At 35.5% G+C, this 14,328-nt stretch overlaps 1 protein-coding gene across 1 annotated transcript in view; it reads left to right on the top strand.

Annotated features, from left to right (window-relative positions):
• The window catches only part of LOC125676423 (E3 ubiquitin-protein ligase rnf213-beta-like), a 357,493-nt gene that overhangs the window by 91,396 nt on the left and 251,769 nt on the right, over window positions 1-14,328 (top strand). The window contains exons 4-5 of the mRNA XM_056160943.1: window positions 12,704-12,823; window positions 13,613-13,705. Of these exons, the coding sequence (XP_056016918.1) occupies window positions 12,704-12,823; window positions 13,613-13,705 (213 nt within the window). The remainder of the gene's footprint in view (window positions 1-12,703; window positions 12,824-13,612; window positions 13,706-14,328) is intronic.

The raw sequence follows: 14,328 nt of genomic DNA, 5'->3' as shown, positions 1-14,328 counted from the left end.
CAAACGTATTTGACGTAGTGAGGCCTCGACGGGGAGTTCGTACGCTCTTGCATTCCTACGTCATACCGCTCCCGGCTTTCATTGTTACGTCATACCCGACCTAGGTCTAGTCTCGTTCAACCAGACACTCGGCTGTCTTGGCAAATCTCGAACAAAAATCTCTGATCGTCGGAGATTTCTGGAGAGAGCCGAGCGTCTGGTTCCACGAGACTAACTTAGGTCTTAAACTAGTTCCCTACTGATTAGTGCTACACACGAGAGAAGCGAGATCAACAGGGTACCTGTTTACCTAGGTCCTAACCCAATGGGAACGCCTCGAATGTCTCGTGCACTCGACATAGTGCGCCATTCTCTACCCAGAGTTCTGTACGCTACTTTTAAAGGGAAAGGAAAGAGAATAATTGTTTATATCATGTGATTATATTATCACGTGATTCCAAGCGTTGACTGAGGTATAAGCGAAGCTTGTGTAATGCTCCCTCTGGTAAGAGAAGCTTGCGTAACGCGCCCTCTGTTGAGAGAATGATAGTGCGCGAGACATTCGAGGAATTCCGATTGGGTCCCAACCTAAACTGGTACCCCGCTGATTGGTGCTACACCAATCGTTACTATACACAAGAGAAGCGAGGTCAACACGGTACCAGTTTAGTTCCAACCTAGTCCTATGCCATTCTCTCACCAGTGGGTGTGCTAGGCAAGCTTCACTTTGTTGTAGCCTTAGTACGTAAGTCCTCGAAGCTCGCGCTTCATAGTGCAGTAGACTGTGACGTCATAGCTACACTTTGTTGTGGAGCGTAGCGTAACGCTCTCTGGTGAGAACCGTAAGCTCCAGGATTTTACATCTTGGTACCTGTGGTCACCATGATGAGAGGAAGGTGCTTATTGTTTTTCAAGGTGAGAAGTCAACGGTCAAGGTCGTAGCATTAATTAGTAGGAAAACCTTGTATGCAGGAAACAAACCGAACCATAAGCCCCGGGATATTGCAACTTGGTACATTTGATCACTATGATGAGAGGAAGATGCCTTTTGTTTTTTAAGGTCAAGGTCATAGTATCACTTAGAAATTGAGTAAGAACCCAGACCAACAATTTGTTTTATCTTGGTTGGACCCTGCGACAAAAATTTTACATAGAGAATACAGTATTTGTCTTGTTTTTACGATGCAAAGAAAGTATGCCACACTCTGATGATTGTTGATACTACTTGAAGCCAAGTTCTGTAAATCGTTGTGTAAGAAAAACACCTTATATTAGCTTTTCACGGGCGTATTATGTACCGTTGGCGGTACTCTTGTTTAGCTCACCTGAGCTGAAAGCTCAAGTGAGTTTTTCTGATCACTCTTTGTCCGTCTCTCCGTCTGTGTCCATCATCGAACTTTTTTTTTTTTTTACATTTTCAACTTCCTCTCCAGAACTACCGGGTCAATTTCAACCAAACTTGGTACAAAGCATCCTTGGGTAAAGAGATTACAAGTTTGTTCACATGAAGGGGCAGACCCTTCAGTGGGGAGGTAATCACGAAAATACAAAGTTGAATGGGGTCATTTAAAAATATCTCAAGAACCAGTTGGCCAGAAAATTTAAATTTACATGAAAGCTTTCTGACATAGTGTAGATTCAAGTTTACTAAAATTATGCCCCGCGAGGTAGTGCGGGGTCACAATAAGGAATCAAAGTTTTAAATGCGAATATATCTGGAAGATCTTTGAAGATCTTCTTCTCAAGAACCACTGCGTCAAAAAATTTGAAATTTACTTGAAAGTTCCCTGATATAGAGTAGATTCTCATTTTTTCAAATCATGGTCCCCGGGGTTAGGGTGGGGCCACAATAGGGGAACAAAGTTTACATTTAGATATATAGGGGACAATCTTAACAATCTTCTTAACTTGGTCAGAAAAGTGGCAACTTTCATGAAAACTTCCTTACATAGAATAGATTCAAGTTAGTTCAAATCATGGTCCTCGGGGGGTTAGGATGCGGTCACAATAGGGGATCAAAGATTATATGCTGACCTATTTTAGAAAAATATTTAAAACTCTCTAGAGCTAGGGATTTTATACTTGGTATATACATTCGTTACAGAAAGACTTTTCATGTGATGCCATGGTGTGTGATCTTATGACATTGACCTGGAAGTTTAACCTACTTTTAATAAAATTCTGACCTATACAATATGTCCTGAATTATTTAAGATTGAACTTTCATATCTTATATAAATTTCTTGTGGCAAGACCTTTCATTTCATAGCATGACCGCTGACCTTGTGACTTTGAACTCTGAGTTTGACCTACTGTGTAGAAAACATAACCTACTAAGCATATCCGGAACTATTTAGGTAGGGCTTTCATATTCTGTGTATAGATTCTTCGACAAGACGTTCTGACACAATGGTGTTTGATCTTTTGACTTTGGAGTTTGACCTACTTTTGAAAAAACCTTGACCCATTTAATATTTATATACCTTGTTATACTTTGTTGTTTGACCTAATGACCTTGAACAATGGCAGGGAAAAGATGGCTCCGGTGAGCGATGTGGCTCATTGGCCTCTTGTTTGACAGCGTACATGTCCCATTATTTTTTACATTCAAAAACTATCTTTACAATCCAAAGTAAAATATTTTGGGTATACCCCCCTATTTTTCAAGTATGTGAGCTTGAACAAGAGAAGGCAACGAGCGTTGACAGTCACATCCCGTGGTAAGCCCATATATTGATAAGATAATCGGAGTAATCCGTAGTCAAAAGTAGTATGTGAAGAACATCCTCACAATTGGTGTGTACTGTAACTCGTCAGACAACATTTGATCCTATGAATTGAATCCGTGTAGAGGAAGACGAATACTTACTACTCCCCCCCCCCCCCCCCCCCCCCCACACACACCTTCACGACCCTTTACAATATCAGATAGTGAACTTTGAGTAAAAATCGTTGTTTAGTTTTTGTGTGTGTGTGTGTGTGTGGGGGGGGGGGGGGGGGGGGTTCCTTGCAGCCCTAAAGGAATTTGAAGTTTGGGTATTTTAGGTTTTAAAATTGTATTGATTTTTCTTTTATTTTGCTTGTCAAGAATTATTGACAACTGTGAAGTCAACTTCCCATAAGATTGTACTCTCCTTTACTTTGAAAAATTTGCTATGAGCCTGTAATGCCAATCCACCAATGAATGAAGTATAACAGTTAGCAGACAGATATCTGTTTGGGACTCAAAAATATCACTAATTGTACCTCATTTTGAATTCATGCCATAATTTATTTCTTTTATAAATATAAATACGAGCTGACTAAGCTAACACCAGCTTGGATTTATTTCTGTTGTTAAATATCACGAAAACAATATTCAAATATTACAGGTAAGATATATATAAACTCTGCAAATTGATATACTTTAAATTTATGATCTATTTTACATGACATGCATTTTTACAGACACTTACATGTACGAAGTTGACGTGTCTTTTATTTTACCTTGGAAAATTTTACATTAAGAAAACATTGTGTTTATTTGTTTAAGTTCATGTAATTGTATCATTGCTACTGCTTGCTTAGATTTCGGGAATAAGAGAAGGTCTTAGAACCCTTCCGTAAGATATATCATTTAAATTATTCAGCTATCTCGTTACAACGAGGTGGATAATTCGTTATAACGAGATACTAAGTCGTTATAACGAGATAATTAATTCGTTATATCGAGATAGTTAACTCGAAATAACGAGATACTAACTCGTTATAATGAGATAATTAATTCGTTTTAACAAGGTAACTAACTCGTTACGCGACATTATTAACTCGTTATAACAAGATTATTAACTGGTTATAACAAGATAATTAATTCGTTATAACGTTATAACTAACTCGTTATAACGAGACACCAACTCGTAATAACGAGATACAAACTCGTTATAACGGCACAATTAATTCGTTATAACGAGATAACTAACTCATTATAACTAGAGAAATAACTCGTTATAAGATATTAACTCGTTATAATGAAATAATCAACTCGTTATAATGAGATAATTAACTCGTTATAACGAGATAATGAACTAGTTACGAGTATAAAGAGATAACTAATTCGTTATAACGACATAATAACCCATCATAATGAGATCATTTACTCGTTATAATGAAATAATTAAATCGTTATAACGAGACACTTAAATCCTTATAACGAGATAACTAACTTCTTTTCACGTTTGAAAAATGAGCCTATCCGGCTGTCGTAGTAGTCATCATGAACTACGTTTGCTCCTTGTATAGACAACCTTAGTTGTTATCCCTCAACGACGGGTTACCACAGTACCCTGGAAATCGGAATGGTTATACGTTGATAATTAACTCGGAATCCCTGAAAGGCATGGCTAGCATAGATCTCGCTCGGTGGCAAAGCTTATCTGGTATCCCTCACAAGTAGGTGTTTAGATCACCCAGGAACCTGGGCTAGCTGAGCCTTGATAATTAACTCGATATCCCTGAAAGGCAGGTCTATCATATGTCTCGATGGGTGGCAAAGCTTATCTGGTATCCCTCAAAAGTAAGTGTTTAGATCGCCCAGGAACCCGGGCTAGTTGAGCCTTGATAATTAACTCGATATCCCTGAAAGGCAAGTCTATCATATGTCTCGATGGGTGGCAAAGCTTATCTGGTATCCCTCAAAAGTAAGTGTTTAGATCGCCCAGGAACCCGGGCTAGTTGAGCCTTGATAATTAACTCGATATCCCTGAAAGGCAGGTCTATCATATGTCTCGATGGGTGGCAAAGCTTATCTGGTATCCCTCAAAAGTAGGTGACTTTAGCGCCCGGGAATCTGGGCTAGTTGAGCCTTGATAATTAACTCGGTATCCCTGAAAGGCAGGTTAGATATAGGGTTCGCTGGGTGGCAAACTTATCTGGTATCCCTCAAAGGTAGGTGAGTTTAACGTCCGGGAACTTGGGCTAGTTGAGCGTCGATAATTAACTGGTATCCCTGAAAGGCAGGTCAGATATAGGGTTCGCTGGGTGGCAAAGCTTATCTGGTATCCCTCAAAGGTAGGTAGATTTAGCGCCCAGGAATTTGGGCTTGTTGAGCGTCGATAATTAACTCGGTGTCCCTGAAAGGCAGGTCTGATGCAGGGCTCGCTGGGTGGTAAAGCTTATCTGGTATCCCTCAAAAGTAGGTGTATATATCGCCCGGGAACTCGAGCTAATTTAGTCTTGATAATTAAGTCGGTATCCCTGAAAGGTAGGTCTGATATACACTGTAGGGCTCGCTGGGTGGTAAAGCTTATCTGGTATCCCTCAAAGGTAGGTGAGTTTAGCGCCCGGGAACTTGGGTTACTTTACTCTTGATAATTAACTCGGTATCCCTGAAAGGCAGGTCAGATATAGGGCTCGCTGGGTGGCAAAGCTTATCTGGTATCCCTCAAAAGTAGGTGTTTAGATCGCCCAGGAACTCGGGCTAGTTGAGCCTTGATAATTAACTCGGTATCGCTGAAAGGCAGGTCTAGCATAGGTCTCGCTGGGTGGCAAAGCTTAGCTGGTATCCCTCAAAAGTAGGTGTTTAGATCGCCCAGGAACTCGGGCTAGTTGAGCCTTGATAATTAACTCGGTATCGCTGAAAGGCAGGTCTAGCATAGGTCTCGGTGGGTGGCAAAGCTTAGCTGGTATCCCTCAAAAGTAGGTGTTTAGATCGCCCAGGAACCCGGGCTAGCTGAGCCTTCATAATTAACTTGGTATCCGTGAAAGGCAGGTCTAGCATAGGTCTCCCTGGGTGGCAAAGCTTATCTGGTATCCCTCAAAAGTAGGTGATATTAGTGCCCGGGAACCCGGGCTAGTTGAGCCTTGATAATTAACTCGGTATCCCTGAAAGGCAGGTCTAGCATAGGTCTCCCTGGGTGGCAAAGCTTATCTGGTATCTCTCAAAAGTAGGTGACTTTAGTGCCCGGGAACCTGGGCTAGTTGAGCCTTGATAATTAACTCGGTATCCCTGAAAGGCAGGTCTAGCATAGGTCTTGCTGGGTGGCAAAGCGTATCTGGTATCCTTCAAAAGTAGGTGTTAATATCGCCCTGTATCTGTTAGTTTGGCATTAATAATTTACTCTATATCCCTGAAAAGCAAGTTTGGAGGAATGCTCTTTTCAATGAGCTATAATGTTGAATGAAAGTTTCGTGTTGATTTTGTGTACTGAATGAGGGGAGGGGGGTAATTAAAATCATTAAAATAATTTCTATGATTAACTTTCGATCAAAAATACCCTCCTGTATTTTCAAAAATAATTTCTAAACATATTTTACTCTGACCACCGCTAGGTATCATCAGTATTGCTTTTAATAAGACTTCTTATTAGATATTATTTCTTTCCATGTTGCATTCGTTGTTTTATTTACTTCCTAGTGGCGAGATCAAAAGTTCAATGTCTGACAAAAAAAAAACCCAACTAAATTCACATAGTTTACCCCCCCCCCTCCGCCCCCACAACGACCCTTTAAACTAGATAGGATGAGTGTTTAAACTATAATCGATTAACAAGTAAGAACAAATGAGTATAAATAACTCTGTATACCCTATCTTCTGTTTATTCACAAATGAAAGTGTTGATTAAAACTATTAAATGTTCATTAAAATGTAATATCGTCATGTGGTTTTTAACAGTCACTTGTCTTTCTCCTTTTTCGACTAATGTGTAATCGATGTCGGATGAGAGAAACTTTAAAAAGTTTTACGCACCCCCCCTAACTATTTGAATTTAGATTTTTATCCGAAATCAATCTTTTGATCTCGCCCCTTACAGTTTTTTATATCAAATTTCTTACTGTTTTTAACAACTGAGAGAATTAGGATTTGATTAATTATGTTAATTAAATAATACTCTGTACGTTTTCTATCAAATCGTAATTCTCTCCATATTGCGTTCATTGTTTTATTTATTTCTTACATTTTTAATAGTTGAGCTAATTAGGGTTTAATTAGTAATCTTAATTAGTAAAAAATCCCAACAATTTTCTTGCCTTCTTCATCGTAAACACATTCCTTTACGAAGTATTATTCGACGTACGACTTATCTTTCTATCTATGATCAGGGGCAAATAACTCGTGGGTCACCTGCTTTTCAGGGATACCATCTAGTCATCACCTAGTAGGAATGCCATATCACTCACGCTACAACACACACACACACACACACACACACACACACACACACACACACACACACACACACAATTCAATAAAAAAAGCAGGAAAATATACAGTTCCAAAATATATTTAAATCACTATCTTGATTTCTACATCCATCCTCAGGTGAATACAAATTAATAATGAATACAAAGTTGTTTATCTTAGAGCGCGTTTGATTACAAGCAAACCGAAACCGGATTCGTAAACCGTGTCGTTTGTTTCTGCAAAACCGGAACCAGATTCGAGAAACCGCGAATCCTGCTCTGAGGCTGGATTTTTTGGTTTCAAGATGGCGGCCGATAAAGTTCCATAAGTTTTGTCATTTCATTATTGAAGTTTTGTTATTTGTTAATCCTTATAGATTGTTAGATAGTTTGCGTACGTGCAAATGTCAACAACAGAATGCTATTTTGGGACAGTTTTACCTATATAATTACCAAACAGACGGAAAACCAAAGCAAGACGCACATGGCCTAGACGTTCCCTGTAAATACATGTGTACTGGTTATGGAAACGCATTTACACGTTAGCTAGGGTTAACATTCAATAAAAAGAAGAAATAAATCACAGGTCGTTCCGTACCCAAATCAGTCCGGCTATCGAAAGAAATTTACAACAGGTTGGGAATAATACGTATAAAGGTCAATTCCTTCATCCTCAAACAAAAACTCAAGCCATGGATAGCATTCTACATTACTGACAGCCATCTTGCTAAAATCCAGTTTCGGTTTGAGCGTTTGATTACAAGCAGTTGGTTTACGAAACCAGATTCAAAAACCGAATCCAGTTTTGTTGTAATCAAACACGCTCTTAGAGACGTCTATTGTGACGTCATGATACACACACACACACACACACACACACACACACACACACACACACACACACACACACACATATATATATATATATACATATATATATATATATATATATATATATATATATATATATATATATATCCAAATTGTGTTTTTTAAAAAAATCACAGTGTCCGGTATAAAATATTAAAAGAAATAGAATAAACAGTACACAAAGTTAAAAATTTAACGCACGCGCTTTCATTTTATAATCCTCAGGTGTTACATTTTAAAATAATTTTAAATTTTTAACTTTGTGTACTGTTTATTCTATTTCTTTTAATATATATATATATATATATATATATATATATATATATATATATATATATATAATCCAAATAGAAAGAGTTGATATCACACAGTCAAAATAATTCAATAAAAAAAAGCAGGAAAATATACAGTTCCAATATATATATATATATATATATATATATATATATATATATATATATATATATATTGGAACTGTATATTTTCCTGCTTTTTTTTATTGAATTATATATATATATATATATATATATATATATATATATATATATATATATATATATACAATCAAACAATAATTTGCACATCAATTTCTAAAACTTAAAATTTATTGAAATAATTCATGTTAATGACTTCTGATAGCTTTATATTTATAAAAAGAAATTATTCATTGAGTCAATGAATGAGAGAAAGAAAAGAAGGGATGTATAATAAGCATCAACTGTTTTGGTATCCAAAACAGTTGATGCACATTATACATCCACTCTTTACCCTCATTACCATTATACAAACACTATGACCAGAATCTCTGCAAACGGTCCTGAGGCATTCCCTGTGTATATCAAAAGGATACACAACACCCTGATCTCTTGGCCAGGTAAATTTCGGTTAGATCTATATAGCAATGATCATAGATAAGCTCCGTCCACATCCAGTGATCTGTGAAAAAAAACTGTACGATATTTTCTTGGGTCTTTAAATCTTACACAGTTTCACTTTAGTTTATTCTCTCACACCACTTCAGTGCATATGAGGTTCTATATACAGTATAAACAAATAAAGACAATACACAAGGTACACGTGAAAAGAGCAGAGTAACTTTAAGTGAATGAATTGAATTATGGAGGACAGACTTAATCATATATTTTAGATATGAAATTACACAATTTGATCAGTACATTGTCAGCTGTTGACACAAATTCAGAATATTTGTAAAACTTTGGTATATAACAATATTTTCTATACAGGATATAGGGCTTACGGCGGGTGTGACCGGTCGACAGGGGATGCTTACTCCTCCAAGGCACCTGATCCTACCTCTGGTGTATCCAGGGGTCCGTGTTTGTCCAACTATATATTTTGTATTGCTTGTAGGAGTAATGAGATTGATCACTGTTCGTTATCTTCACCTTTCATACAGCTATTTTTTTCTCGCCATTCTTATATAAACTTTCAATCTAGAATATAATGATATTCATAAGGTATTTGTATGGCAAGTCCTTTGACTATTTATTCGAAAAATAAGATATCTCTTTAAATTAAAGAGATATATCTTATCTTAAAGAGATCCCTCTTTAACATGAGATATATTTTTCTTTTAAGAGATATCTCTCTAAAAAGAGATATCTCTTTCACTTAGAGATATATCTTTTTCACGTAGAGAGATATCTCTTTCACTTAGAGAAATATCTTCTTCACTTAGAGAGATGTCTCTTTTTCTTTTAAAGACATCTCTCACACTTAGAGATATATCTCTTTCACTTAGAGAGATATCCCCTATACTTTAAGAAATATCATTTTCAATGGGAGATATCTCTTTCACTTAAAGAGATATCTTTTTACTCTGAGATATATCTCTTTTACTTTGAGAGATGTCTCATTCACTTAAAGAGATATATCGCTAAAAATTCGTAGAGAGATATATCTCAAACAGAAAGAGATATATCCCTTGTGTAAAGAGATATCTCTTTTGTTTAAAGATATATCTTCTTTGGTTAAAGAGATATTTCCCTAGCGTAAAAAGATAACTCTCTTACTTACAGAGATGTATCTACAACCAATGGAAATATCTAACTAGAGTAAAGATACATATTTATAAAGGCTTGTTGATTACATAGGTTGGAATACCCACAAAGATAAAAAATACTTATAATACACGACAGCCAAGAGTCCACACAAGTTCTTTTACAAAATTGATTAAATCAAAGCACTGATAGCGCCGAAAGACGGTTGCGAAAACATTAACTCAGGTAAACTTAAGAAAGAGTTCATAGATAGTGTATTTAATCCAAAAGAAGAAACATGTACAGATAGTTTAAAAATGCAGTTTCCAAAATTCAATAAAGATTATACCTTTTAAGGTATTCCATGTATAATGAAAGGATAATGAACAATTTTGAAGGATTTAGATCAACATAAATGTTTATTGTTAAATAATGATGAAAGTGAAGCAGATAAAATTCACATGACTGGTACATAATTAGAAGCTGACCTTTTTGCACTTAAGACATTTTGGAAGAGTTTTCTGCCCTTTGTAAAAATAAGAAAAATCTAATTTTCTAAAAATGTGTGTGGTCAATGATTAATTTTATTTTCATTAAAAGAAAGTGTATGCAACTTTCTACCAAGAGATTTGTATGAAAATATAATTTCTTCTTAAAATATTGTAATAAAACAAGCTTTTTTCATATACCTCAATGTTAAATTCTAGGTGAAATAAATCAAGCAGTAAACAAAATTTTGAAAATTCCTATGGTGGATTATTTTTATTTGATGAACCCTTCAAAATGATACCATGATTACAAAAATTCCACCATCCATTTATTAGATATGAAATATGGTCATTATACATTGAATACCTTAAATGAGCAAATTTGTTTTCTCAAGAGAATAGAATGAAACTCATATCCATGCATTGTTTTCCTCTTGAGCTTTTAGGGAATATTTTAGAGCTTTGGGAATTATCACCTTGTTAAATGGAGAATGATATTAGAGTCTGTGACCTTTCCATTTTGAAATACATGTACTGTGGAATAATTTAAATTCATGGGGCCAATTTTCGTAGATTACTGAATTTTCACGGGTTCGTGGGGACGTAATTTCGTGGATTTATATATTTGTAAGAAAGATAACTCTGGAATGTTTGCTTTTGTCTTTATCGTTGAGGATGTAAATTTGTGTGTGAGGGGTACCCACGAATTCCACGAAAATTGAATCACCACGAATTCTAATAGCATACTATGACACTCAAAACTTAGATATTAAACTCAGATGAAACATAGATTTATTTTTCTTATTACAGGTCAAGATAATTTACATTTTTTTGCTTCATGATCTAATTACCTGATAAGTAGGATGTTATTGTGTACCGGTATGTATGGAATGGAGAAAAGAATATCACATTTTTACTGTTTTTTAAAAGATATTTCAAATGAGTCATTTATCATGTGTTCAAAATATTCTTACACGGAGCTTTAATCTCCAGATTGTTCACCCGCTTCAGATTGTTCTCGTGCTCTGTCATTCCAAAATGAATTATAATAGATTCGTGAAGTTCTGAAACAATATCTCATATATACCTCATATGTTTGAAATAGTTCTCAAATTTTGATTAATCTCATACAATTAAAAAAAAATTGTCTGATATTCTAATTCCTGAACTATTAAAATTCTCAAATTCTCGAATTTTCAGAAGATATCTTGACTCAGCCAAAGTGTCTTAGTCAGGTTTGTTCCTGCATATATATTTTGTTTCAATTTATCTCAAATATGCATGTAATGTCAACTTCTCAATCACATGACATTTCAGTCATGTAATATCTGTAAAGATTTATCAAACTCTCAAAAGTCCTCATATGTTCAAATAATTGCCATCTATTTAATCATAAAAATATCATAGATTTGCATATAGTTCTTTTATGGTCAAATAGTTCTCAAATTCGTCAATGAAAGGCGAAGATAGCGAACAGTGATCAATCTCATAACTCCTATAAGCAATATAAAACAGAGAGTTGGACAAACAAGGACCCTGGATATACAAGAGGTAGGAGCAGTTGCCTAGGAGGATTAAGCATTCCCTGTCGAATGATTCTTAATATCTTTATAAAATATATTTCCTTTCTAAAGTAAAGTTTCAATCATAGGAACCTCAAAACTATTAAAAACTAAATTATATTAAAGGTAATGGAATGTTCAAGTTCTCAAAATATTTTGACTCAGTCAAAGCATATTTTTTTTCAGTCGTGTATATTCCTGACTTTCTGTAATTTCTCATCTTATTTTCATATAATATATAATCTTAAATTCTAAATCATTAGTCATGTAATCTTAAAATTAAATGACCAAGCTCTCAAACAATATGTGTTTAAATTATTTCATTTGACACGTTATTCAATAATTGTCTGAAGTCTTGGAATTCCCATTCACTAATTCTCAAACAAATAGAATGATGGAGTTATCAAACAGATATCTAGCCTAAGAGAACATTACTTTCAATACAAAAATTCATCTCAGGGTTTGAAAGATTCATTCATTACATTGTCAGAATACAATACTACTACTATACACCTTAAGGTTTTTATGTGTGATATTCAGGTGACCATAGACGTTTTGAAGTAAAGAGTCCTTTCGAAAAGTTGGGTATTTACTAGTTGTTAGAAACTTTTCGGTATCACATCATTTATTTCTAATAACATTTCAGCTCAGAGTGAAAAGTCAGTGAAAGAAAGCAAAATGACATCCAATGGGGCACAACACTTTCCAAACACAAGAAGTGAAGATAAAGAAACGTTAAAAGTGGAAATAGATCAGCAAAGAAAAGGTAAATACAAGACCCCAAAACCAGGAAAAGGGCCGGTAACTTCAGGTCTAACGTTGTCTGAGGGCTGGTTTGGCATGGTAAAGGGACTTTCATATGCATATTACTTTCAGCTCTTATATGATAGACCTTCACTAGAATGATTGCACTTAACATTTATGTTTTTTCCATCTCGATTTTAACGCATCGTTTGCGTGAATGAATTTAATTTTTGTTAAAATGAGGAGTAGACAGCAAAGATATGATAACCAGAAAAGGAGTGCAGTGACATCAAAATTTACAAAATACATGATATTTTCTATAGTTTAGATATCTTAAACATTTGTCTTGCAACATTTATCTCTTGGAGATTCGGGTAAGACTAGGTCCTCAGTACCCCTTTCTTTTCGTAAAAGGCGACTAAATGGGACGATCCTTCTGATGAGACCGCAAAAGCCGAGGCCCTCTGTCACAGCAGGTGTGGCACGATAAAGATCTCTCCTTGCTCAAAGGCTGCAAGCAACGAGCATAGGCCTAAAATTTTCAGCCCTTCAACGACAATGGTGACATCTCCATTTGAGCGAAAAATTCTCGATCGGATCGCGAAATAGTATACAACCAACCAACCAACCAATCTTGCAACTTTTATTTTATTTTTCTATGGGTTTCACACGAGACATGGAAATGCATACTAATCAATATCGCAGATCGTAATGAGTGAACATGAAAATATATTTATATCGAGAAAACAACAACAATTAAATTTGAAAATCATCATTGATAGAATTTAAAAAAAACAACAACATATTTTAGAAAGTCCAACTGTTGGTGCAAATAAAGAAGAGGTTGTCGAGGAGGCAGAAAATGACAAGAAAGGAAGAGAGAGAAAGGAATCGGATGAAATAGGTATCTATTTGATGATTTCCATTCTATGCAAAACCCTTCTTTTAAGAATCGGATCTTCTCATGATTATGATACAAGTATGTAAATATATATGGGCTCCACTAAATGTATGTACAGGTTTACCTCTGTCTTTTCTTCTGTCCTTCCACTTGACACATACATTGGTATCACAGTTATCAGGATTTTGGCATGTAGCTTTTGGTTAGCTAACTTTTGTGATTCATTATCGGTCCTAGGAACACTTAGATAGTCGTTCTGACGTCACCACTTTGTTTTTATCCATTTTCTGACATACTGGCCTGAAAGCTGTCCAATAAGTTGGAATCTGTCCATTCTTTAGCAAAAACTGTCTAATGTTCTCGAACTTATTGGACATTTTACAGAAAGGACAGACACCTTTAAAAAGGGGATAAAGGGTATAGAAAAAAAGTATTTCGTTCTTAGAATGAACAAGCACAAGTAACATTTAAAATTCATACACTTCCATATATCTAAATAAAAGCTGAATATACTTCGAAGTTTAAACATAATGAAGAAGCATGTGATTAGCAACTACACCAGCGTTGTAACACGTGTTCTTCGTTCGCATTTAAAGCATCCAATGTGACTATGAACACATAAATCC

This window comes from Ostrea edulis, chromosome 3, assembly GCF_947568905.1.
Source record: "Ostrea edulis chromosome 3, xbOstEdul1.1, whole genome shotgun sequence".
In the NCBI taxonomy this organism is placed as follows: domain Eukaryota; kingdom Metazoa; phylum Mollusca; class Bivalvia; order Ostreida; family Ostreidae; genus Ostrea; species Ostrea edulis.
This window is presented reverse-complemented; position numbering and strand designations above follow the sequence as displayed.